The following is a 26,005-nucleotide window of genomic DNA, read 5'->3' as shown; positions in this document are numbered from 1 at the left end:
ACTGATAAGAATAGTGTGGGAACACACTATTTCAGAAGATTAAAAAAAAATAAAATAAAAAGATATTTGTACTACTGAATGAAATAGTCACACTTGTCAAAATTTTTTTTTTTTTACCTTTCCTGTTGTCTGACCATATAAACCAAACATCTCTCGCAACCTCTCTTCACTGATGGCTTCAGGTCTGTCAATCTTATTTCCAAGAATCAGTATAGGCACATTAGCAACAGTTTCATCTGTCATTAGTGACTGAAAAACAAAACAAAACAAAACGAACGACAAGATGTTGATATGAAACCATCTAAAGGTTCATTGTGACAAGCTACCAAATGGGCATCAAGGACTCATTCTCTATCATACCCGTCAGTCTGGCTTTCTTTGGCAAACTCTCCCTACATTTTAAAGTGAGCTCAACAAACCCAAAGCTCAATTCTTCTGCCTCCCTAAGTCTCCTTCTGTAAATGCTCACTCTGTGAATAGACCCAACACTTTGAAGCATGCAGACCTGGTTTCATTTCTAGTTCTGCTGCTTTTGAGTTGTGAGATCTTACACAAATAAGGCTCATTGAAGTTCAAAGAGAATTTGCAATAGTACCACCTACCTTATGGAGTTAATTTGAGAATTAAATGAGGTAATATGCACAGTGCCGGGCACAAAGTAGGAACTCAGGAATTCCCTGACCCTGTTCTAAGACCAGAGACTATCTGGACTTTTCCACATGAATAAGTACTTGTTTGCTTGCTCTAGGCAGAGGCATGGCCAGGTCAACCTTCCATCAAATCATGGACCTGCTTGTGGACCCAGATCTAGCACTGACCTTGCCTACTGCTTCTGAGCCCCTTTATGAAGCATGTGACCTGGGAGACGGGAGAGGAGGTGGCTACACATGGCCCTGATCACTCCTGGGAGCGGTGACAAAGATAGCATGTTATGCCATTTCCAGGTTCTGGCTAACTCCTGAAGAAACCAGCATCCTAGGAGGACCAGGGGCTTCAGATCAAGCCACTACAGGAATGTAGCAGACATGAAATATACTACAAGGGCACACTCTGCACAGAGTGAACCCAAGCCTTCAGGAAGGAAGTCTGCATTAGTACCTCCTCAATAGCTACAATTACTCCAAGCTACTCCCTCTACATTCTAAGTAGAATAATCTCAGAACTCCACAAATTGTCAGGAGTTACATCAGAGGCTGCAAAAAAGCCACACTCTGATACCTACATATCCAGCCTATTTCCTCAGGCTTACCAGAGTGATTCAACTATGTTTAGTTTTAATTATTTAACTTACATCAAGTTCTTCTTTTGATTCTAACAGCCTTTCATGGTCTGCACAATCCACCAGAAATACAATGCCATTGATAGCAGGCAGGTAGTTTTTCCACACTCTTCGAGCTAATAAAAACAATCAGGAGTTAGATTTTATTTGCTGGTCAAACCTAGCAGATAGTTTGAGGCAAGAGTCCAACAAGATATCAAGTGTAATTATCCCTTAGCTGCTGCTACTTCATTATATACTCAAGTCAATCTTTCACCCAATATTGCCAAAATCTTTCCAGGTGACCAAAGAAGAAATAACAGGTTTTCCTTGATTGTGGGCAAGTCAAATACTTCACTCTGCCCCAATTTTCCTATGTTAGAAGAAGAATTAATATTTGCTACTAATGGACAAGGATGCACATTAAGTTCATTGGAGGGACCACTACTATTTCTTATATGCAGTATTCATTTTTTTGACATTCCTAGTTTATCAGTTTTTTGCCAGTGATAAATCTGGAGTCAGTGACAGAAGGAAATTAGTATCGGGTACAGACTTGTTAAGTTAAAATAATAAACTGTTCTACTCATAACAGAAATTAAAGTTTATGAAACCATTAGGGTAATTTTTGCCATGACATTCTCTTTAGAGGGGAAAACAGTTTTGGGGGTACCCTAGGGGAAGGTAACTTTATTTTCTGACTTCAGTTTTATAATATACCTTAAAATAATACAGAAATGAAGTCTCAAACTCCATTAGGTTCTAAATCTAATGATTATATTCCAGGAATTAGTTTATGTATATTTTAAACAATTGATATATGTCTCAAATGTGCTTTCACTAGCCACAGGCTTTGTAATATTCATTATTTATGAATTACCATGTGGTGGATACTGCTAAGTCCTTTTGGGGATATTAAAAAATAACTAGGATTTCAGTCCCATTAAGTTTAGTAGAGGAAATAAGACAGTCGTTCCACACTTGCAGATATGTATACAAACGCACTAATTGCTACGTAAGTATAGTTGAGAGCACTCCCAGCTGGGAGTGGCTTCTCAGGGGAGGCAGCGGGACTTACACTGGGCCCTGAAGGTGGGTTACCTATGTGCAGATGGGGATGGCATAAGCACAGAGGTGGGAGAACACCAAGATGGTTTGGTTTGGTTGGAGTAAAGAGAATGGGAAAGGGTATAGTGGGAAATAAAGACTCAAAAAGTAAAGTGCGATCAGATCATAGAGATCCTGAATGCCAGGTCAGTGAGTTTGGCCTTTATTTTATAGGTAATGAGTTAGCCACTGAAGGTTTTTCATACAGAGCAATAACATATTCATAACATGATTACGACAGTAAGCGAAAGGGGGACTGGAGCAGGGAAAGAATGGAGGCTAAATTTTACTCATATGCTTTACCACCAAAAGCAATTCAGACTTAAATTGGAGTACCATGAAAATCATCCTTTGCATTTAAAGCGTTTATCTAGGGGTAATAACTCCTAAATTTTAAGTCTACTCTGGCTTTCTTTGAATAGAATGAGGTTTCATGCACTGGAACATAATGGTCACATTTTTATTAAATAAAACAAAGCAATAGAATCTCACCTTGAACATGTCCACCCAGATCAAAAGTTGTAAATGTCATGCCAGCAATGGTTAGTTCTTCTGACGCTAAATAATAATACAAAATATTTTAACAACATGAAGATTAGACATCCATTCCTGGTATATATTGCCACTTAAAGTTTGATTTACTCTAATTGCAAATAAGGTCAACTCAAAAAGCAATTCTCTGTTGTAACTACTATATTCCCTTTCATATTGCCAATATAATGCACGTAAATGGTAATATTCATTTCTAGTATTCACTACCCACCACAAATCCAACACTTACTTATTTTTCCTTCTCTATCCTGCTGAAATTGACAATTATTTACTGTGAATTCAAGTGACTGCTCCAACCTAATAATTTTTCCTGTAATTCATCTTAAACGATAAAGGTGAAATAACAGTATTCTCTCATGGCTGTCATATTTCACAGGTGACAGTCTTTAATGACAAACACAATTATAATAAAAAATTTGGCTATTATTTCTTCAAATATTTTTTCTGCTCCCTTCCTTCCCCTTCTGGGACTTCAATGAGAGGTTTGCTAGACTACTTAATATTGTCCCACAAGTCACTGAGGCTCCGTTGATTTTTTTTTTTCAGTCATTTTTCTCTGTGTTTCTTTTAGTTTCTATTGCATTGACTTAAGTTCACTGGTCTTTCCTTCTGCAGTATTGGCATTAATTTGCTATTAATCCTTGGGACTTCCCTGGTGGTCCAGTGGTTAAGATCTGTGTTCCACTGCAGGGGTGCGGGTTCAACCCCTGGTCGGGGAACTAAGATTCCACATGCCGTGCAGTGTGGGACACCCTCCACCCCACAAAAAAAATTGCTATTAATCCTATCTAGTGAAAATTTCATTTCAGATATTTTATTTTTCTTTTCTATAAGTTCCATTTGGTTCTGTCTTATATCTTCCATTTCTCTCCTCATTATGTTCATGTTCCCCTTAAATCCTTTTTTTTTTTTTTTTTTTTTTTTTTTGCAGTATGCGGGCCTCTCACTGCTGTGGCCTCTCCCGCCGCGGAGCACAGGCTCCGGGCGCGCAGGCTCAGCGGCCATGGCTCACGGGCCCAGCCGCTCCGCGGCATGTGGGATCTTCCCGGACCGGGGCACGAACCCGTGTTCCCTGCATCGGCAGGTGGACTCCCAACCACTGCGCCACCAGGGAAGCCCTCCCTTAAATCCTTAAGCATATTCATAACAGCTATTTCAATGTCCTTATTTGCTAATTCCATCATCTTTTTTACTTCTGCCATCATCTTTGTTATAATCTGTTTTTACTGATTAATTTTTCTCCTGGTTATGGATCATACTTTCCTGCTTCTTTGCATGTCTAATAATTTATTGAATGTTGGATTTTTTAAAAATAAATTAATTAATTTATTTTTGGCTGCACTGGTTCCTCCTTGCTGTGCGCAGGCTTTCTCTAGTTGTGGCGAGCAGGGGCTACTCTTCCTTGCAGTGCACGGGCTTCTCATTGCGGTGGCTTCTCTTGTCGCGGAGCACGGGCTCTAGGCACACGGGCTTCAGTAGTTGTGGCGCACTCACGGGCTTAGTTGCTCCGCGGCATGTGGAATCTTCCCGGACCAGGGATCGAACCCGTGTCTCCGGCATTGGCAGGCGGATTCTTAACCACTGTGCCACCAGGGAAGTCCCTGGATGTTGGATTTTGTTGTATCCTTTTCAAGAAAGTTGGACTTTGGGAATTCCCTGGTGGTCCAGTGGTTAGGACTCAGCACTCTCACTGCAGGGACCCTGGTCAGGAACTAAGATCCTGCAAGCCACGGGCCGGAAAAAAAAAAAAGAAAAGAAAGTTGGACTTTGTTCTGGCAGGCAGTTAAATTGCTTGCAGATCAGTTTTTTTTTTTTGCGGTACGTGGGCCTCTCACTGTTGTGGCCTCTCCCGCTGCGGAGCACAGGCTCCAGACGCGCAGGCTCAGCGGCCATGGCTCACGGGCCCAGCTGCCCTGCGGCATGCGGGATCCTCCTGGACCGGGGCACGAACCCGTGTCCCCTGCATCGACAGGCGGACTCCCAACCACTGCGCCACCAGGGCAGCCCTGCAGATCAGTTTTTAAGTTTTGTAGGGCAGACCTAAGTAGCCTTTACTTTGGAGCTACTTTAGCCCCATTACTAAGATATGATCCTTTGGAGTATTCAACAATGTCTCTCCTTTTTGGCTGGTGCGAACTTGGATTCCCGGCCCCATGTGAGCTCTGGGAATTATTTGGCTAACAACTCCACTATAACTGTTCTTCCAGAAATTATTCTTTGACTGGCCATGTGTATTTCACTCTATGTATGCACAGATCAGTAATCAGCCATGAAAATATCTGGAGTTCTGGGATTTACCTGGTGGTCCAGTGGTTAAGGCTCCATGCTTCTACTGCAGGGGGCCCATGTTTGATCCCTGGTCAGGGAACTAGATCCCGAATGCATGCCACAACTAAGAGTTCACATGCCACAACTAACACCCGGCGCAGCCTAAATAAATAAATATATATTTTTAATTTCTGGAGTTCCTTCTCTGCAGAGCTCCTTCCTCTGTGGTAATCTGCCCAGCAAATTCTAGTCACCTCAGCCTCCCCAAATTCTGGTCTCTGTCTCCTCAACTCAGTAAGACTACTAGGTTGTCTGGGTTTCCTCTCCCTATACCATGATCTGAAAATTACCTCCTGTGATAAAACTTGAAAAGAGAAGCATTTGTTTTTCTTCTCTCAGGAATCATAGCCCTGTGCTATGTTGTAGTAGATATTTTTGTCCAGTTTTCTAGTCATTTACAGTGGGATGGTAATTCCAGACTCTGTTATTCCCTCATGGCCAAAAGCAGAAGACCCCCTACAATTACAATGAAAGGTTCAGTATAATTGTTAACTATTCAATATAACTATGAGACCCCAGAGTAGTTTATCTTGCTAAAAAATTCTGTATGAAGACTGCCAACTGAATGAATAAGTAATACAATTTGTGTTCAAAGCATGATCCTTTCCATAAGGAAAAGATAATGCTTGGATGTGGTTGGCAAACTACCCTATGGTTACAATCCCCAGTACACTCGTGCTTTCTAAAAGAAGTCCCAATTTGATTAAGATACAGAACACTGTTAACATCCCAGCAAGTTCCCTCTTGCCCCTTCCCAGTCTACACCTCCACTCCCAGAAGCAAGCACTGATCTGAATTCTATCACCACAGGTTTGTTTTGCCTGTTTTAGAATTTTATATAAATGGTATCATATAGTACATAAATTCTGTGACCAGCCTCTTCCATGCAATATAATATGCATCATATGTATCAGCAGTTTATGCCTCTTTCTTGTTGAGTAGAATCCCATTGTTTATCCATTCTTTTTTTGAAGGACATCTGAGCTGTTTCCAGTTTGGGGCTACTACAGATAAATAAAACTGGTATAATAAACATTCTTGGATGAGAATTTTGGTGAACACGTTTTTCATTTCTCCTAGATAAATACCTAGCAATAGAACTGCCAGATCATAGGGTAGATATATGTTACCTTTTTCACATATGCTTTTTCTTTTTAAATTTTTATTGGAGTATAGTTGATTTGCAATGTTGTGTTAGTTTCAGGTGTACAGCAAAGTGAATCAGTTATACGTATATACCCATTCTTTTTCAGATTCTTTTTTTTTAAAGATTTTTTAAAGATTTATTTATCTATTTAAAAGATTTATTATTTATTAATTTATTTTGGCTGTGCCAGGTCTTAGTTGCAGCACATGGGATCTTCGTTACCGCATGTGGGATCTTTAGTTGTGGCATGCAGGATCATTTGTTGCGGTATGCAGACTTCTTAGTTGTGGGATCTAGTTCCCTGACCAGGGATCGAACCCGGGCCCCCTGCACTGGGAACATGGAATCTTACCCACTGGACCACTAGGGAAGTTCCTATTTATTTATTTATTTTGGTTGAGCTGGGTCTTAGCTGAGGCACATGTGACCTTCGTTGCCGTGTGCGGGATCTTTAGTTCTGGCATGCGGAATCTTTCACTGCGGCATTTGAACTCTTAGTTGCGGCAGGCATATGGGATCTAGTTCCCTGAACAGGGATTGAACCCAGGCCTCCTGTGTTGGGAGCGAGGCATCTTAGCTACTGGACCACCAGGGAAGTTCCCAAATTCTTTTCCCATATAGGTTATTACAGGATATTGAGTAGAGTTCCCTGTTAGTTATCTATTTTTTTAAATTTCTTTTTAAAAAATTAATTTATTTTTATTTTTGGCTGCATTGGGTCTTCATTGCTGCACGCGGGCTTTCTTTAGTTGCGGTGATTGGGGACTAATCTTCGTTGCGGTGCATGGGCTTCTCTTGTTGCGGAGCACTGGCTCTAGGCACGTGGGCTTCAGTAATTGTGGCACGCGGGCTTAGTAGTTGTGGCTCGCGGGCTCTAGAGCGCAGGCTCAGTAGTTGTGGCTCACGGGCTTAGTTGCTACGCGGCATGTGGGATCTTCCCGGACAAGAGCTCGAACCTGTGTCCCCTGCATTGGCAGGCAGATTCTTTTTGGTTTTTTTTGAATTTTATTTTATTTTATTTTTTATACAGCAGGTTCTTATTCATTTTCCATTTTATACACATCAGTGTATACATGTCAATCCCAATCTCCCAATTCATCACACCTTCCCGCCCTCCGGCCGCCACTTCCCCGCCTTGGTATCCATACGTTTGTCCTCTACATCTGTGTCTTTATTTCTGCCCTGCAAACTGGTTCATCTGTACCATTCTTCTAGGTTCCACATATATGCGTTAATGTACAATATTTGTTTTTCTCTTTCTGACTTACTTCACTCTGTATGACAGTCTCTAGATCCATCCACGCCTCTACAAATGACCCAATTTCGTTCCTTTTTATGGCTGAGTAATATTCCATTGTATTTATGTACCACATCTTCTTTATCCATTCGTCTGTCGATGGGCATTTAGGTTGCTTCCATGACCTGGGTATTGTAAATAGTGCTGCATTGAAGATTGGGGGTGCATGTGTCTTTTTGAATTATGGTTTTCTCTGGGTATATGCCCAGTAGTGGGACTGCTGTGTCATATGCTAATTCTAGTTTTAGTTTTTTAAGGAACCTCCATACTGTTCTCCATAGTGGCTGTATCAATTTACATTCCCACCAACAGTGCAAGAAGGTCCCCTTTTCTCCACACCCTCTCCAGCATTTGTTGTTTGTAGATTTTCTGGTGATGCCCGTTCTAACTGGTGTGAGGTGATACCTCACTGTAGTTTTGATTTGCATTTCTCTAATAATTAGTGATGTTGAGCAGCTTTTCATGTGCTTCTTGGCCATCTGTATGTCTTCTTTGGAGAAATGTCTGTGTAGGTCTTCTGCCCATTTTTTGATTGGGTTGCTTGTTTTTTTAATATTGAGCTGGCAGTGGGATTCTTAACCACTGCACCACCAGGGAAGTCCATAGTTATCTATTTTATATATAGTAGTGTGTATATGTTAATCCCAATCTCCTAATTTATCACTTCCCCCCACGTTTCCCCTTTGGTAACCATAAGTTTGATTGCAAGATCTGTGAGTCTGTTTCTGGTTTGTAAATAAGTTCGTTTGTATCATTTTTAAATTAGATAGATTCCACATATAAGTGATATCATATGATATTTGTCTTTGTCTGACTTTACTTCACTTAGTAGGATAATCTCTAGGTCCATCCATGCTGCTGCAAATGGCATTATTTTGTTCTTTTTTATGGCTAAGTAATATTCCACTGTATATATGTACCACATCTTCTTTATCCATTCCTCTATCAATGGACATTTAAATTGCTTCCACGTCTTGGCTATTGTAAGTAGTGCTGCAATGAACATTCAGGTTCATGTATCTTTTTGGATTATGGTTTTCTCTGGATATATGCCCAGGAGTGGGATTGCTGGATCATACAGTAGTTCTATATTTAGTTTTTTAAGAAACCTCCATACTGTCCTCCATAGTGGCTGTACAAATTTACATTCCCACCAACAGTGCAAGAGGGTTCCCTTTTCTCCACACCCTCTCCAGCTCTTATTGTTTGTAGATATTTGATGATGGCTATTCTGACCAGTGTGAGGTGATATGTCATTGTAGTTTTGACTTGCATTTCTCTAATAATTAGTAATGTTGAACATCTTTTCTTGGGCTTTTTGACCATCTGTCTGTCTTCTTTGGAGAAATGTCCATTTGGATCTTCTGCCAATTTTTTGATTGGGTTGTTTGTTTTTATGATACTGAGTGGCATGAGCTGTTTATATATTCTGGAGATTAATCCCTTGTTGGTCTCTTCATTTGCAAATACTTTCTCCCATTCTGTGGGTTGTCTTTTTGTTTTATTTATGGTTTCCTTTGCTGTGCAAAAGCTTTTACACTTAATTAGGTCCCATTTGTTTATTTTTGTTTTTATTTTCATTACTCTAGGAGGTGAATCAAAAAAGATATTGTGGGACTTCCCTCGTGGTGTGGTGGTTAAGAATCTGCCTGCCAATGCAGGGGACATGGGTTTGAGCCCTGGTCCGGGAAGATCCCACATGCTGTGGAGCAGCTAAGCCCGTGAGCCACAACTACTGAGCCTGAGCTCTAGAGCCCGCAAGCCACAGCTACTGAGCCCGCGAGCCACAACTACTGAAGCCTGCACACCCTAGAGCCTGTGCTCCGCAACAAGAGAAGCCACTGCAATGAGAAGCCCATGCACTGCAAATAAAGAGTAGCCCCCACTCGCCACAACTAGAGAAAGCCTGCGTGTAGCAACAAAGACCCAACACAGCCAAAAATAAATTAATTAATTAAAAAAAAGATATTGCTGAGATTTATGTCAGAGAGTGTTCTGCCTATGTTTTTCTCTAAGAGTTTTATAGTATCCAGCCTTACATTTAGGTCTTTAACCATCTTGAGTTTATTTTTGTGTATAATGTTAGAGAGTATTTTTAGTTTCATTCTTAAAAATATGCAATGCAAAAAAAAAATATGGAATGCTTCACGAATTTGTGTGTCATTCTTGTGCAGGGGCCATGCTAATCTTCTCTGTATCATTCCAATTTTAGTATATGTGCTGCCGAAGTGAGTACACACATTTTTTGATTAATTGAAAAATATTAGTTGAAATGAATGTGAGCCACAGGAAGGTTGAGATAGCATCTGTTTTGTGCCATTGCTTTTACTCCTAGTACTTAGAACAATGTCTGCCATAGAGCAGGTGCTCAAAAAATATTTGTTAAATAAATTAAAAAGGGCAACATCATAAAATTTTTTAAATGACTTACACCTAATATAAGACCACTGTGTAATCTCTTCCATTTCTATTGCTTTTGCAGATAATTTTGTATACTCAATTTCACCATGATCATTTTTCTTTAACAGTATTGTTCTTGTATCAGAATCTTATTTGTCAAGCCCCACTTTCCTCTCCTAATATAAAAAAAAAGTATCAATTTTACAAAATCTTCCTTTTCCAACTTCACTCACTAACAGCTTTAGAGATAAAATGATAATTTGTTTTGCTCTATTTTCCTTCTTTGTTCGTTGTATATTTACTGAACTAAATTAACTATCATATTATCTACTTTTTAGTCCAGTTCTCAATTTTATACTCATTATTAAGGCCAACACTCATTATTTCATAATTAATCTATGGATTAACTTATCTTTAAACTCTCTGTGTACTTGATTCATCATCTTTTCAACAGTAAAAGTAAGTTCACAGGTATTTTAAGATTAGATTTCTGTTTCTAATAATTTTATCACTTTAACATTAACTTTACTTTCTCAAACAGTACCTATTACATAATCTTATATACAGGATGATACGTATTAAGTGATTTATAGAATCATTATTAATGTCTTTCAGGTAGTCTTTCTAAAAGGAAGCACAGTAAATTATTTTTTAATTATTTTAAAACTTTCTAGGGAATTCCCTGGCCGTCCAGTGGTTACAACTCGGTGCTTTCACTGCCGTGGGCCCAGGTTCAGTCCCTGGTTGGGGAACTAAGACCCTGCAAGCCATGGGGTGTGGCCAAAAAGAACACCAAAAACCAAAAACCTTTCTATAAGTGTATCAATACATGCCCTGTTTTTTGGAATAATTCTATGGTCTTTATATTAGAAATAGTTCAGGTTGTTAGGACTGGAAAAATAACTGGTTAACAAGTTGAGAGCTACCAGCAAAGTATAAGACTATAATCTGTCCATTGAATAATGATTAAAATAGTACAGTTCTAAAATTTGAAAGAAATTTAGGTTATGTAACAAGCTAATGGTGACTATTTATAACCTAAGCAATATGTTGTTGAATATCATATCATAATCCCTGAGGCAATAACTTTTTAATTCCTCTAGCTGGACAATGGTATACTAACTTATACGAAGATATGAGTATTATTTCAAGATCTAAATATACTCCCTAGAGTTGGGTCACTTATTATTTACTATACTATTTTAAGAACAGGTGAAATGACCTGATCATAATTTATCCACCATAAAAACAAACAAAACCTTTTGGTTAGGGCCTATGAATTGGTATCACTTGATCAAGTAATATATTGTGTGGGAGAATATACTTACTGGGGTGTAACGTTGGGACATGTTGTCCAAGTCTATCATCTTTTAGCATGTGTAGCAATGTTGTTTTTCCCGCATTATCCAATCCAAGAAATACCAATTTACCAGTTTTCTTATATAATCCTGCAGAATAAGAGCTATGATTAGTCAAAGTGATATCTGACAGACTACACAAATAAAATGACTTTAAAAAGAAGTATAATATAATATTCACAATTTAGTTATTTAGATACTTTTCCTAATTACCCCAGATTTTTGATAAAGAAACATTAACCTTTTGAACTTTTAATATTTTATAAATTGGCCTGAAAAAGCTTGGATATCTAACCTATTTTTAGTTTTGAAGAGCTATTTTAAATTTATTATGATTTGGGAAGGCAAATCATTATAAAACTAAACTTTGCCCCGATCAATAAATGTGTGTGTGACCTAAACTTATCTTGCAATGCCAGAATGCCAATTCCCTTGACAATTTATCTTAAATCCTCTTTTATTTTATTTTAGTTTATCCCTTGATAAATATCTGTGTCCTCTACTAGAGAAACACTCATAAAATACTTGACATCATGTATTTATGAAACTAGACCAAAAGAAAAATTAAAGAGTATTTTTCTACAGATAAAAATAAATTAACTATTTTTGACAATAAAAATTACAGTGAGTTTTTTTCAGTAAAAAAGTTTAGTTCACTGTCAAATTTCCCTGAGAATAAGGTTAAACTATTCACATGATTGCATAACACTAAGCAACAACATAAATATCCAAGCACATAATTTTAAATATATCAGTCAAGCATTGATGGATAAAGGGATAAACAGATAAAGACAGCATTGACCAATTTACAGTAGACTGGCATTTACTGCAAAGTTCCATATTGAGGTGTGTGTGTGTGTGTGTGTGTGTGTGTGTGTGTGTGTGTGTGTGTGTGTGTGTGTGTGTGTGTGTATATTTTAAAGACTTTTCTTAGAGCACTTTTAGGTTTACAACAAAACTGAAAGGAACGTACAGAGATTTCCCATATACCTCTGTCCCCACACATACATATCTTCCCCCAAGAGGATAAAAGCTTAATGACACATATTCAACAGTATACAGAGTATTTTCACCGCCCTAAAAAGTCCTCTGTGCTCTGCCTATACATCCCATCCCACCCAAGGCCCAGCAACCAGTGATCTTTTTATTGTCTCCATATTTTTGCCTCTTCTAGAATGTCATAGAATGTCATGTAGTTGGAATCACTCAGTATGTAGCCTTTTCAGATTGGCTTCTTTCACTCAGTAATATGCATTTTAGTTTCTTCCATGTATTTTCATGGCTTGATAGTCCATTTCTTTTTAGTGCTGAATAATATTCCATTGTCTGGCTATACCATAGTTTATCCATTCACCCACTAGAGGACATCTTGGTTGCTTCCAAGTTTTGGCAGTTATGACTAAAGCTGCCTCAAACACCTGTGTGCAGGTTTTCGGGTGGGCGTAGGTTTTCAGGTGGATGTAAGTTTTCAACTCCTTTGGGTAAATACCAAGGACCACAATTGCTGGATTGAATGGTAAGAGTATGTTTAGTTTTATAAGAAACCAACGAACTGTCTTCCGAAGTGGCTGTACCATTTTTCATTCCCACCAGCAATGAATGAGAGTTTCTGTTGTTTCACATCCTCACCAGTATTTGGTGTTGTCAGGATCTGGATTTGGGGCATTCTAATAGGTGTGTAGTGGTATTGAAATTTATTTTTCATGTCTTTAATTGTCTAATACCCATGGAATTCCATGAGGACAGGGAATGCAGCAGCAGCTCAAAAAATACTTAATCAATAAATGAAATTTTTAAGACATTAGGCAATTACAGATTCAGGCCATCCATTTTCTAATAAGTTCGTGCCAAAATAACATCTAGTTCTTTACCCACATTTAAGTTTAAGAAGTAAATTATTTAAGTCCTAATCTTTTGATCACATATTGACCAACAATTCCAATCCTAAAGAAAAGATTGTTTTCCATATTTACTTGAGCTGGGATACTACATCTCTCCTTTAATTATAAATCTGACTAATAATCTCCTTAAACATTTCTATTTCTTAAAAGATTTCTATATAGACTGTTTCTAACCAATGCACTCAATCTTACCACGCTTTTTAAAAAAATATTTAATTTTATTTATTTTTGGCTGCGTTGGGTCTTTGTTGCTGTGCACGGGCTTTCTCTAGTTGTGGCGAGCGGGAGCTACTCTTTGTTGTGGTGCGCGGGCTTCTCATTGCAGTGGCTTCTCATTGCAGTGGCTTCTCGTGTTGTGGAGCATGGGCTCTAGAGCACAGGCTCAGTAGTTGTGGCATGTGGGCTCAGTAGTTGTGGCGCACGGGTTTAGTTGCTCCACGGCACGTGAGATCCTCCCAGACCAGGGATCAAACCCGTGTCCCCTGTATTGGCAGGAAGATTCCTATCCACTGTGCCACCAGGGAAGTCCCTACCACCCTAACTTTTAAATAGTAAAAGTGTACAGGATAATATACTAAAAGGGAACAACTACAGCATTTAATCTTTAAACTGAGTTGGACTAAATTCTTATTTTGTGGTAGGCACTGTTAAGCACCTGCAAACATTTCACTTAATGCTCAACTCTGTGAAGTAGCATTATTATCCTCTTTTTTACAGAGGGGAAATGAAGACTCAGAGTTAACTTGCTCAAATGCCGAAGTCAGATCTGAGATTTGAACCTATGTTTGATCCCAAAGCTTTGGTTCATTTTCATTTCTCTATACTGCTTCCTAAAGTTAGCACTATTAACCTTCTTGTTCCTGATTGTGATGCAATCTATTTTGCCTTTTCAACATAATTCAGCATAGATTCATTGTTCTATAAACTGAGATATAGATTCCAACGTGTTATAACCCAAAGCCCCAGCAAAATAAAGTTTAAAAGCCTCTATTTCTGACCCAGTTCTTGCAAATATGTGACAAAATATTTCAGTCTGATAAAAAGATTTAAGAATTCTCTTGGAGGTAGTATAGAGAGATCTGACATTTGACCTGTAGTAGAGCAACAGTATAAAATAATGTGAGGAATTATATTTTTAAAAAGAAAAAAAACCACTCTGGGTTTTTAAAAATTTGCAACTAAGGTTCAACTAAGAAATAAAAATACAGTGACAAAATTTGATCTTACATTTTTATCCTTTCAATATATAGTAGTCAAACAAAATTTATATTTCCCAATCAAAATTTATTTCCTCAGTCAAGATTATGTTTGTGGAGAAAGAAATATTTATATAGGAGATATCATTCCATAAGTATGGTTGTGGCCAGTTTAGAACTATGTTGACCACTCTGTAATTACAGGAAATGCTTCTCTTTCTGCCAGTTTACAAGATGATGGTTATAAAGAGACTAAACTTAGGACAAAATTTGAAAATACGAGACTAGAAATATTTTCATTAATTATTACAATAATAAAATTGTGTATATCCCAACATAAAAGTTAATCAAAAGCCTGGTTCAGGGGGGAAAAAAAAGCCTGTTTCATCAAAAAATGTGACAAGTCAAGGGTGTCAATAAAAGAATGGGAAGCAAAGATTTTTCCTATCTTTAAAATCTATAAAGAGAGGAAAATCACTAGTCAGAATTGCTGGGTAAACAAGACTCATTTAGTAGGTTATAAAATGCCATTTATAATATATGAGGTACTTTATGGAACATGCATTTTTATAATAATAATAAAAAAAGAAACAATGCATTGGATTCCGGTGAGGATTACATGAGGTAAAGCATGTAAAACTCTTGTGCAAACTGGCTAATAAATGGTAGCTATTCCTGTTAATAATATGCTTATCAACAACCTTAAAAGATAGGAATTATTATTATTTTACAGATAAGGAAATTAAGGCTAAAGTGGAGAAAAGAGTTTGTCTAAGATTACTTTGCAACAGGTATAATGAGTAATTGAACATGTTTGTATGTTTCCAGAGCCCATATTTGTAATTACTGGGTTACATACAAAGAGGCTCTGTACAAATAAAAGACACTTTTATATAAGTAGGATTAAATGGGATAACAAAAGAGAACAAAGGGCCAACATTACCTAAAAACTGTAGCACACTGCTGAAACCACTGTAAATCCAGTCAAATATGAAGGACATAGCCAAATCTTATAGGGTCTGGAAAAAAAAGTGTTTTGAATTTAGTAGTCAACATTAAACACCAACAACATTAAACATCAACTGTGAGTAAATAATCCTACAACCTTACTACAAAGAATTAAACACTCTTTTCCATGCCAGTCTAACCTGATCTATACTGATGAATAAAAAACAAAATGTCATTAAAATACCAAGTATTCTTTGCCCCTCAAAGTAGCAAACATGAAAAAATTATAACAGTCAAGACTAGAAAAAATGTGGTAAAAGAAGCATTATTAGTGGCAGTATAAATTGGTACAAATCTTTTTCAAAACCAATTTGACAATAATGTATCTGTTGATACCATTTGACCCAAGAATTCTACTTTTAGAAATTGTCCTAAATATGGAAAAGCTTATGTATAAAGATGTTCATCAAAGTGTTCCATAAGAAAATTTTTAGAAATAATCTATGTTCAATAGTAAATTAAATATAGTATCTATGGCATATGAAATATTTACCAAAACCTTGGAGTGGGGGATGGGAGAGAAGGGAGAAAAGAGGAGAAGAAAGGAAATTGATCATGAAATAAGTTTCCGAGTCTGATTTTACCTATGTGGAGTAAAAACCCTTTTTCTTTTTCTTTTGTTCTTTTGTAGCAGTTGGTACCAGACAGTAAATTTCTGGGTTTGTTATCTTTCTGCATTTTTCAAATTTTAATCATGTTACTAAATGTAAAAAAAAAAAAAAAAAAAAGATTAAATCACAGTAGAAAATACAGAGCATAGTTCAATTCAGCATTTACTTGACATGTACTTGATAAACTAATATAGCTAATATGGAAAATAAGAGAAAAAAAGCCTCTTTAGAAAAAAAAATCACTTATACAAAAATATGCTTTCAGATCAACAAAGTTCATTTTCTAGAGCTGAACAAAAAAACCCAGGCCCCAAACTTGGGCCAAGTCCAAAAAGTTTGAAGGGCTGTGCTATCTTTGATATTCTTCAGACTAAGTATGACACACAACACTGCTTTCTATAACTGCCTCTCCCTCCAGTGGGCTGCCAAACTGGACACAGATGGGCCCACCAAACTCAATATTCCTTGAGGGTAAGATGTTGAGAGCACATCACCTTGAGAGTCAGAAACAGAGAAAAGAGACAGCCTACCTCCAGTCTGTACAAGGCCTAGCAGTGTTTACTAGGAAATCCCCTGGATCCTGGCAATAGATTCTCCCCTCTTCTATTAACTTCTTACTTGAATTAGCGTAAGCAGAATTTTGTTCTTGCAATCAGTTGATTCCTGATTAAGACAGAGTGACTGGCAAACTATGAATAGTTTCATTTGTCAGTGTCACAAGAATGAGAACTACAACAGCAACATGAATATATAAGAATCTATTATCTTAGAAGTTCTCATTTTACTCAAGTTGAAAATTACACCTCCTACTATTATCATTTTAGGTCATATAGAAATTGAAACTTAAAGTCAGAGAAAATATATACAGGTGGCTTGTCTTTTCTGAAGATTCTGAGGTATATGCTTTTCAAAGGGAATCATAATAATTTTCACTGTAGAGAATCAAATAAAGCAGTGGTGTGTTGAGATATTTAATTTAATTTAATATATATTTACCTAGTTCATATTATATCCAAAGTTCGGAGCTAGACATCATGGGGAATACAAATATTGATGACAAACATGGCTCTTTCTCTCAAAAAGATTATACAGTGATAAATTAGCTACACAAATGCAATTAAACTGAAAAATGTTAAAACTGAATAGGATATTATCTAAAATGGTAACAACTCACCCTATAGAGTTTCAAGACTCATTCAAACACAAGGGGAAAAAAATGCCTATACTCTAAGTCCTAAGCTACTAGGGGAGTAATGATCATAAGAGCATAAAAACAAAATAATAAAAATAAATAACAGAGATATGAGGTATTTATGTGCATACCAACAGAAAGAGGTATGGTATGCTCACAAATGCACTTTATATTTTGTATGAAAAAAGAGAAAACCAGTCCTGCTTGTCTCTACATCCGAAGTCCTATTTCCATAGTTCTATGGTGACACCAGGGTATAGCTAAGGAAAGGTTTCTTAGATGGTGTTTAGCCTGAATGGGTACAGCGAAAAGTCGGGAATTGTTAGATAATATTACTGGGGTTAGGGGACCGCAAACTGAGAGTAAAAAATCAACTGGTGCTAATTAGTGATGCAGAAGCCAGATTGATAAACAAATCTGAGACTAAATTTAGACATTAGGTCTTCATGCCTGCTACTTTTAATATATGAACATAAGAAACGATGCTGAATCCGCCTTTCAACTTAATAAAACAAAGCAAAACAAACAAACAAAAAATATCAGCTACCATTTATTGAACCCCTACGAGCATTATGGTCTAGAGGTTAAGAGCAGGAGCTCTGGTGCTAGGACTTTAATATCTACTTTAGGTAAGTTACTTCACGTTCCTCATCTGTAAAATGGGGATAACAATATTACCTGAGATGGTTATTGTGAAGATTAATTACTACACGCAAAGCATTTAGTATTTCGCATGGAGGAAGCATTTAATTTTAGCTGCTGTTATTATTATTTCTTCTACTACATGGCCCACAGTACTAGACACTTTACAGATATCACCACTAAATACCCCAACAACCTTTCAGAGTACATATATTATTGTTCGCATTTTACAGAAGAAGCTGAAGTTACAGTAAGTAAAACTCAACTATTAATGATAGGCACAACTAAGTTTCAAACATGAGTTGAACTTCCACGTCCATCCCCTTTCCTTTACATTGCATTGGCTCTCTAAAGCTTTATAATAATAGTTTTAAAGGTTTAAATTTATTTAAGTCATTACATACCATTTTTTAATAACTCCAGCTCATGACTCTGACATGTAATTCCTTCCTCTCCCTCACATCCAACACCCAGTCATTCCTTAGTTCTATCAATTTCTGCACTGAAGTCTCAAGCTTTCTTTGATGCTCACAGGAGCCACCTAGTCAAAAGCCTTATTGTCACTTTCCAAAACTACCATCTTAACATCAAAATGTGTTTCTACCCATCTGTACATGCCCTCCAGAGTAGCTTCCCCAAAATGTCATCTTGGACTTGTTGCATAGTCAGGGTGACTATAACTCCCAGTTTGCTGGGGATAGTCTCAGCAAAGTTATTTCAGTGTAATTATTAACAGTGCTTCCTCTTACTCTCAAAAGGGTCCTGATTTAGGTTAAATTATATGGCCACTCTATGCTTGTGGATGGAGAGTCACTGGAGGTTTGTGAGCTGAGAAATGATACATTCAAACTCCTAGGCCAGTATTCCACATTCCACTCTTAGCTACCTTTCCAAGTTTAATACATATTACTTCCCTACTTGTAGCTTTCCCCAGACCAAAGTAAACTGCTTGCCATTCACCACTGGCGACCTGGACTTTACTACCTTAAAACCTCTGCTCATTATCCTTCCCAGCATCAGAATGTTCTCCCACTATCTCTGCTAAAGTCTCCTTGCCTCCAGCACCAGCCAAATGCTATGAAAGAAATTAATTCTCACTTGAGGGACAGATATAGATGGAAGAACCAAAAGAACCCAGGAAGGGTAAAAGAACTAGAAGAGAGAGGCAAGGAAAGAAGTTAAATTAATTAAATGCATTTAAACACATTAAATTAAATTAATTAAATGCATTTAAACACATTAAATGCAGAGATGTCACAGCTAGCTTTGGTGACAAGAAGACAACAGTTGACAGCATGAGTAGCCTGCAGTGGAGCGGTAGGTAGTACAGGAGAGCCTATGGCCGGTACTGAAAGCACAGCAGAGCTGTGTGACCTTGAACAAGTTAAAATCTCTCAGGGTGTTTTAAGAGCAAATGAGATACAATGTACAAAGTAAGTATCAATATTTAAAACCTGGCTTCTGTCATTATTGAGAAGAGAATGGGACAGGAGGTTAACAGGTGGAGGCAGTGAGGAAATTCTTCTGTCATTCTTTTTCTTTTCTTTTTTTTTTTTTTGCGGTACGCGGGCCTCTCACTGTTGTGGCCTCTCCCATTGCGGAGCACAGGCTCCGGACGCGCAGGCTCAGGGGCCATGGCTCACGGGCCCAGCCGCTCTGCGGCATGTGGGATCTTCCCGGACCGGGGCACGAACCCGTGTCCCCTGCATCGGCAGGCGGACTCTCAACCACTGCGCCACCAGGGAAGTCCTAGGAAAGTCTTCTTTCAAAAAGTTTGAAATGGGATGAGGGAAATGAGGTTTTCTTCTTAAGGAAGGGTGAGGCTTGAGAATGTTGATAAATTGAAAGGAAGGAGCTAGTGGCAAGGAAGAGGTTAAAGATGAGAAAGAGAAGGAATTAACCAAAAGGGTCAAAGTCTCAAGAGGAGCCTGGGCAGAGAGCACACTTTCTCTAAGATGAGAAGGAAGGAAGGCCAGGAAAGATGAAGAAGGGGTGCTACTGAGCCCGCGCGCCTGGATCCCGTGCTCCGCAACAAGAGAAGCCACCGCAATGAGAAGCCTGCACACCGCAACAGAGTAGCCCCCGCTCGCCGCAACTAGAGAAAGCCTGCACAGCAACGAAGACCCAACACATCCAAAATTAAATTAAATTAAAAAAAAAAAAAGAATAGCTACTGTGGGGAAAAGATCGAATTAAAAGATTGCTAAAAAGAGCCAGGGACTTCCCTGGTGGCGCAGTGGTTAAGAATCCGCCTGCCAATGCAGGAGACGCGGGTTCGAGCCCTGGTCTGGGAAGATCCCACATGCCGCGGAGCAACTAAGCCCGTGCGCCACAGCTACTGAGCCTGCGCTCTAGAGCCCATGAGCCACAACTACTGAGCCCACATGCCACAACTACTGAAGCCCGCGTGCCTAGAACCCGTGTTCCGCAACAAGAGAAGGCACCGCAATGAGAAGCCTGCGCACCACAACGAAGAATAGCCCCCGCTCACCACAACTAGAGAAAGCCCTCACGCAGCAACAAAGACCCAACGCAGCCAAAAATAAATAAATAAAAAATTAATTAAAAAAATAAAAAGAGCCAGTTGCTAGGGTTGAAAAACATTCACAGCAGTACCAATCTGTACTGATTTCTGTCCCTCACCCCCCCACCGCAAGCAATGCTCAGCCTTAGAGAACAAGGAGCGAATGGGGTTTAGGGACTTACAGAACAGCAAATGAAAAAAAGATAGGGGAGCAGGAATTTGACATTACTAGCAACAGAGACTGAAGTAATCTGATCAGAAGTTCAGTCTGAGTGGATAAGGTATAAACACAAATAGAGCATGGAATGGGGTGGGGATCAAAGGCAGGCTCCTCACAGAATAGAAATGGAAGAATAGGGGAAGAGTCTAGCTAAATAGCAGGTGTAGATGTAGTAAAAGGGTGCGAGAAGTGAAAGGTGGGTCAGAATTGTGCCTGCACAGTGGAGGAAAATGTGGGGTTCAGAATTCAAGAAAGGATTGGGTCTGGGTGGTGGCCAGCTCCAAGGCCTGGCTCTGGCATAGGCAGCTGAAGAGAATTAGGGGTGAAGGATTCGGGAAGCTGGGCTATTCCACACTGACAGGCAGTGGAATCATCTAGAAGATTGGAGGGTAGCGTTTTAGAAAGCAAGACTGTGAATCAAGTGGCAAAATCCTTACTGAAGATGACTGTTGGTAGGTGAGAGCCACAAGGACCCAGGGAGGGTAGAGTGGGTAAGCCATGCAGGTAAATGGATTTTTTTGCATAACGATGGTACCAATTTGCTTTTGTATAATTTGTCCCAAGATAACAAATTTAATAACATATATGGGGAAACTCTTCTTTAGAAATTAATGAGATATTTACATTTCTATAAAGTCACGGTTTCTGAGATCCTTAAACAGAAACTCCTTAAGCTAGGAGTCATTAGTCATTTTAAAGTAGAGGGAGTAAAGTAAGTCAGAAAGAGAAAAACAAATACTGTACGCTAACACATATACATGGAATCTAAAAAAATTTTTTAAAAAAGTTCTGATGAACCTAGGGGCAGGACAGGGATAAAGAGGCCAACATAGAGAATGGACTTGAGGACGGTGCGGGGGGCAGGGTAAGCTGGGACAAAGTGAGAGAGTGGTATGGACATAGATACACTACCAAATGTAAAACCCATAGCTAGTGGGAAGCAGCTGCATAGCACAGGGAGATCAGCTTGGTGCTTTGTGTCCACCTAGAGGGGTGGGATAGGGAGGGTGGGAGGGAGATGCAAGAGGGAGGAGATATGGGGATATATGTATATGTATAGCTGATTCACTTTGTTATACAGCAGAGACTAACACACCATTGCAAAGCAATTATACTCCAATAAAGATGTTAAAAACAATAAAGTAGAGGTAAAAATGCCAACTAAGAATACAAGTTACTTAGCCACAAACAGATACCTGAGCCCTGAGAACAGGTTACACAACACCATGAACACACTATTAAGACATGTGAAAAGCAAAGGTCAAGAACAAGGAAACATATACACGTCAGCAGATTTATTTATTGCATGAACACCAAAAAGGAAAAGTTGCTAAGCAGATTAGAAAAGTGATCTACTCAAGTAACAAGAAAATCAGTGCAAAGGGTGTAATGGAACAGAAATTCTCAGATTATAAATAACTTCTGAAAGCCTTGCCCCATTAAACTCATAAGGACAACTCCATTTTTATGAAATGTCCAGAATAGGCAAGTCTTTAGAGTACACAGATTAGTGGTTGTCAGATTGGGGGGAAGGTGAAATGGGGAGTGGCTGCTAATAAGTACTGGGTTTCTTTTGGGGGTAATGAAAATGTTCTGGAGTTACTGGTTATGGTTGCACAACATGATGAACTAAAAAAACACTGAATTGTACACTTATAAAGGTAAGAAGTGTATGTACAAGTACCCTTTATGGTATGCATTCTCTCTCAATAAAGTTATTATTAAAAAATAAAGAAAATTATATGTTGAAAATTTACATGGGCTTTTAATATTTATAACTAATATAAGTAATTTAGCAAAATCATTTAGGTATGAACTTTTTTTTTTTTTTTGCGGTACATGGGCCTGTCACTGCTGTGGCCTCTCCCGTTGTGGAGCACAGGCTCCGGACGCACAGGCTCAGCAGCCATGGCTCACAGGCCCAGCCGCTCAGCGGCATGTGGGATCCCCCCGGACCGGGGCACGAACCCGTCTCTCCTGCATCGGCAGGCAGACTCTCAACCACTGCACCACCAGGGAAGCCCTAGTTATGAACTTTTTAAAAATATACATAAGGGAAAAAAATACACATAAGATGACAAGATATAAATACTCCAAAAAGTAGTGCTGGTAGAAAATAAAAAATATTCTAAGGAGGTAAATCCTATTCAGAATAGAATTCTAGAATCAATACATTAATAACTTTGGGAAGCAAAGCATGGTAGAGCTGTGATAAAATGGATGGAGTGCCTGTCCTAGAATTTAAAAAATCTAAACTGAATGTGCATGTTTTTTTTTTTTTTGGCCACACCATGCAGCAAGGGGAACTTCCCCGACCAGGGATGGAACCTGTGACCCCTGCAGTGGAAGCTCGGAGTCTTAATCCCTGGACCACCAGGTAAGTCCTGAATGTGCATCTTTCGAAATACCATAATTTCATTCTGGGAAACCCAATCTTTCTGAATGCCAGTTTGCTTCTCCATATAAGGGAAATACCACCTGCCTCACAGAATGTTAAGAATGATTAACTATGATAATGTACATGAAAACACTTTGAATACTACCCCATATAAGTGGTATTAATTCTTTCAAACTAAGTTGATTAAAATTCAAATCACAAAACTTTAAATGCCAATTTTCAAGTTAACTTCAATATTAACAACTATTAATATGAAAAAGTTTTTTTTCATAATGTTCTGATTTTACTTTAAATATTAATAGCACCATCACTGTCACCAGAAAAGACATTAGAAGAGTTTCCTTCAAATCCCGGTAAGGAAATTTCACTAGGAGAGATTAATCACAATTTTCTACACAATTTTGTCAGGCTTATGATTAAAATATGTACAAATTCCGTAAGATTAGTATACTATCTGTAAACTAATTTAGGAACTATACATACCTCTCTCTCAGATTCAAACAGTACTAGAAATACAAAGGCCAAACTCTGCTTGACCATGTTTTGTAGAATTTCAGCAAGGCCCTATGCCTTTCAGTCGTCCCTTGGTGTCCTAGAGGATTGGTTCCAGGCCCCTACACCCCATCCTCAAGTGCCTTACATAAAATGTCATAGTATTTACATATAATCCACGCACATCCTCTAGTATACTTTAAATGATCTCTCAATTACTTATAATATCTAATACAATGTAAATAATAAGCAAATAGTTGTAAATACAATGTAAATGCCATGTAAATAGTCGCCAGCACTTGGCCAATTCAAGTTTTGCTTTCTCAAACTTTCTGGAATTTTTTCCCCCAAATATTTTCCACCCATGGTTGAATCCTTAGAGTGGAACCCGTGGATATGGAGGGCCAACTCTGCTAAAAGTATGGACAGTGACAATGTTGAATATTTTAAGACAATGTTACTTTATAAATACTCACCCCTAAAATTGTTAAATTTTCTTTTTACAAACTTTATGGAAACGGTGATGCAAATAAAAAAACTCTAGAAAACATTTTAGGATTGAATGTATAGCAATTATAATAATGGAACTAAAAACTAAACCTTTTAGTTCGTGTAATGAACAAAAAGTACATAATCAATTTTCCTTTAAGGGAAAGTGATGCTCAATTGAAATAAGGTTAAATCTATGACAAATATAAATAGGATTTTTTAAGAGGAAAGGAAAAAAACCTCTGTATTAAAAAAGTTGCGCACCTAAGTACTGAACTTGGCTATAATGAATTAAGAAAAAAGAAAACTGACATAAGCAATGACAAATTTAATCATTAAAATACTTTTGACTCAAATTGTTCTAAAAGCTATATACAAGGAAGAGAAACTTTTCAATACCATGATTTGAAAATTATTTGCTTAGTAATGTTTTGCAGAAAAATAATTTAAATGAGTTTCAGCCAAGTGTACTTAAAGAAGAGGGTGGAGAAATAATGAATCATTACTACAGAATTCTGATTTATAAGCTTCAAATGACGTGGCAGTGATTTTCATTTCTGATAGCCTACTCTTCGGTCTCAATTCTTGCTTGAAGTGCAAGGCAAAGGAAGGTTAAAATGTACCCTATTAAAACTGCTAATCTGCATAATTAATGACAATGCTTCTTTAATATTTCTAAAATGAAGGCAACACCTTCCTCTTCTGCAAACTCAGAAAACACCAATGAACTATCCTAAAGTTTTTAAAGTTCAAAATATTTTGGTGACGAACGCAAGCCCACTAAAACAACGTTTGATATACACATTGCTTTGAAATATCAGCACCACTAATTATTGATAAAATGTAAACCTTCCTGTATTCCTCATGTGTAAAATAGAGATGATACTATTACTTCCTCATTGGATTGCTGTGTGCATAGCTAGCGCCTTACACATAGTAGAAAACAAATGTTCTTTTCCTTCTTTCATTTGCTTCTTTAAAATTACTCTAATTCGTATTCTAACACTGAACACAGGACATTTCTTCAGCGTGAGACACAGTGGTAGTATAGATCTTGATATATCAAGAAAAACGTGCAACTAATATTAGGTTTAGTTTTTCAAATTAAAAGGATTTCTTCACCTCATTTTGCCCCATGTACCTAACACCTTAAATTCCTGACGCGTTTGGTTTTTTTGGTCATCAATGTTAGAGTTTTCGCTGTTGTCAAAATCAATTTCTATCTTGTTAGAAACTCGTGAAATAATCCCTAAATCATTGCAGTTTTCCCCCAACAGTTTATCTTTTTCCCAGTCAGCTGGGACTTGGGCTATGGGAAGACGTTACCCACTAGTGGGAAAGGAAGTTCGATTTGTTCCCTCACTAAGTGGGAGAGCTGAGAACAACACGCCGCGTCACAGCCTCTTGAGCTGTCAATGATCCCGCCGCCTTCACCTTACTCGGTGAGGAAACTGAGGCCGAGGGGAAGGAAGGGCTTGCCTGCAGTTCAGAGTCATCTCGTTCATTCCTGAAATAACACACCGTTTGACAGCAGCGGTGTCCTATCCGGATGACCGTCAGAGAGGCCCCGCGAAGCACGAAAGGAGCCCGTCCTCTTTCCCGCCGCCAGATTCCAGGGCAGAAAACAGGAGCCCCTTCCTCGCCCGGCTACAGGCAGGGGCATTGGGTGGGCCCAGGCGCGAAAGGCGCTCCTTCCCCGGGGTCCACAGCTGCCGCCCGCCGGTTCTCCGGGGAGGAGAAGCCGCCACTTACCTGCGATTGGAGAGAACACAATTCCTTGCTTGGCGTCGACCCTACTCACTCCGACACCGAACTGCAAAGCGCGATGGCTGCCGCGGCCCTAGTCTGCGCTAGCTCCTTCCGGGCCGGTGGGTGCTTCTCTCCC

The 26,005-nt window shown here is 38.5% G+C and overlaps 2 protein-coding genes, 1 long non-coding RNA gene and 1 other non-coding gene across 5 annotated transcripts in view; 2 read left to right on the top strand and 2 right to left on the bottom strand.

The window, feature by feature from the left end:
* Nucleotides 1-11,389, top strand: part of LOC138414040 (uncharacterized) — a 22,047-nt gene extending 10,658 nt beyond the window's left edge. Inside the window, exon 4 of the long non-coding RNA XR_011246414.1 lies at nt 9,279-11,389. This is a non-coding gene — a long non-coding RNA (uncharacterized lncRNA). The remainder of the gene's footprint in view (nt 1-9,278) is intronic.
* SAR1B (secretion associated Ras related GTPase 1B) overlaps nt 1-26,005 on the bottom strand; it is a 27,614-nt gene extending 1,609 nt beyond the window's left edge. Inside the window, exons 1-7 of one of the 2 annotated variants that reach the window (XM_060008830.1) lie at nt 25,873-26,005; nt 16,137-16,252; nt 15,488-15,563; nt 11,418-11,537; nt 2,858-2,923; nt 1,292-1,395; nt 118-249 (exon numbers count right to left, since the gene is read on the bottom strand). In XM_060008830.1, the coding sequence (XP_059864813.1) occupies nt 118-249; nt 1,292-1,395; nt 2,858-2,923; nt 11,418-11,537; nt 15,488-15,545 (480 nt within the window). In that variant the 5' untranslated portion in view covers nt 15,546-15,563; nt 16,137-16,252; nt 25,873-26,005. The remainder of the gene's footprint in view (nt 1-117; nt 250-1,291; nt 1,396-2,857; nt 2,924-11,417; nt 11,538-15,487; nt 15,564-16,136; nt 16,253-25,872) is intronic. The other variant, XM_060008828.1, reaches the window with a different exon arrangement.
* Nucleotides 9,819-9,925, bottom strand: LOC132423811 (U6 spliceosomal RNA). The gene has a single exon (XR_009519114.1). It is a non-coding gene; the product is annotated as a U6 spliceosomal RNA (small nuclear RNA).
* Nucleotides 22,813-26,005, top strand: part of SEC24A (SEC24 homolog A, COPII coat complex component) — a 73,578-nt gene continuing 70,385 nt past the window's right edge. Inside the window, exon 1 of the mRNA XM_060008826.1 lies at nt 22,813-23,118. The gene's annotated coding sequence lies outside the window, so the exon portion shown is untranslated. The remainder of the gene's footprint in view (nt 23,119-26,005) is intronic.

Source organism: Delphinus delphis, chromosome 3 (assembly GCF_949987515.2).
Source record: "Delphinus delphis chromosome 3, mDelDel1.2, whole genome shotgun sequence".
NCBI classification, from domain to species: Eukaryota; Metazoa; Chordata; class Mammalia; order Artiodactyla; family Delphinidae; genus Delphinus; species Delphinus delphis.
This window is presented reverse-complemented; position numbering and strand designations above follow the sequence as displayed.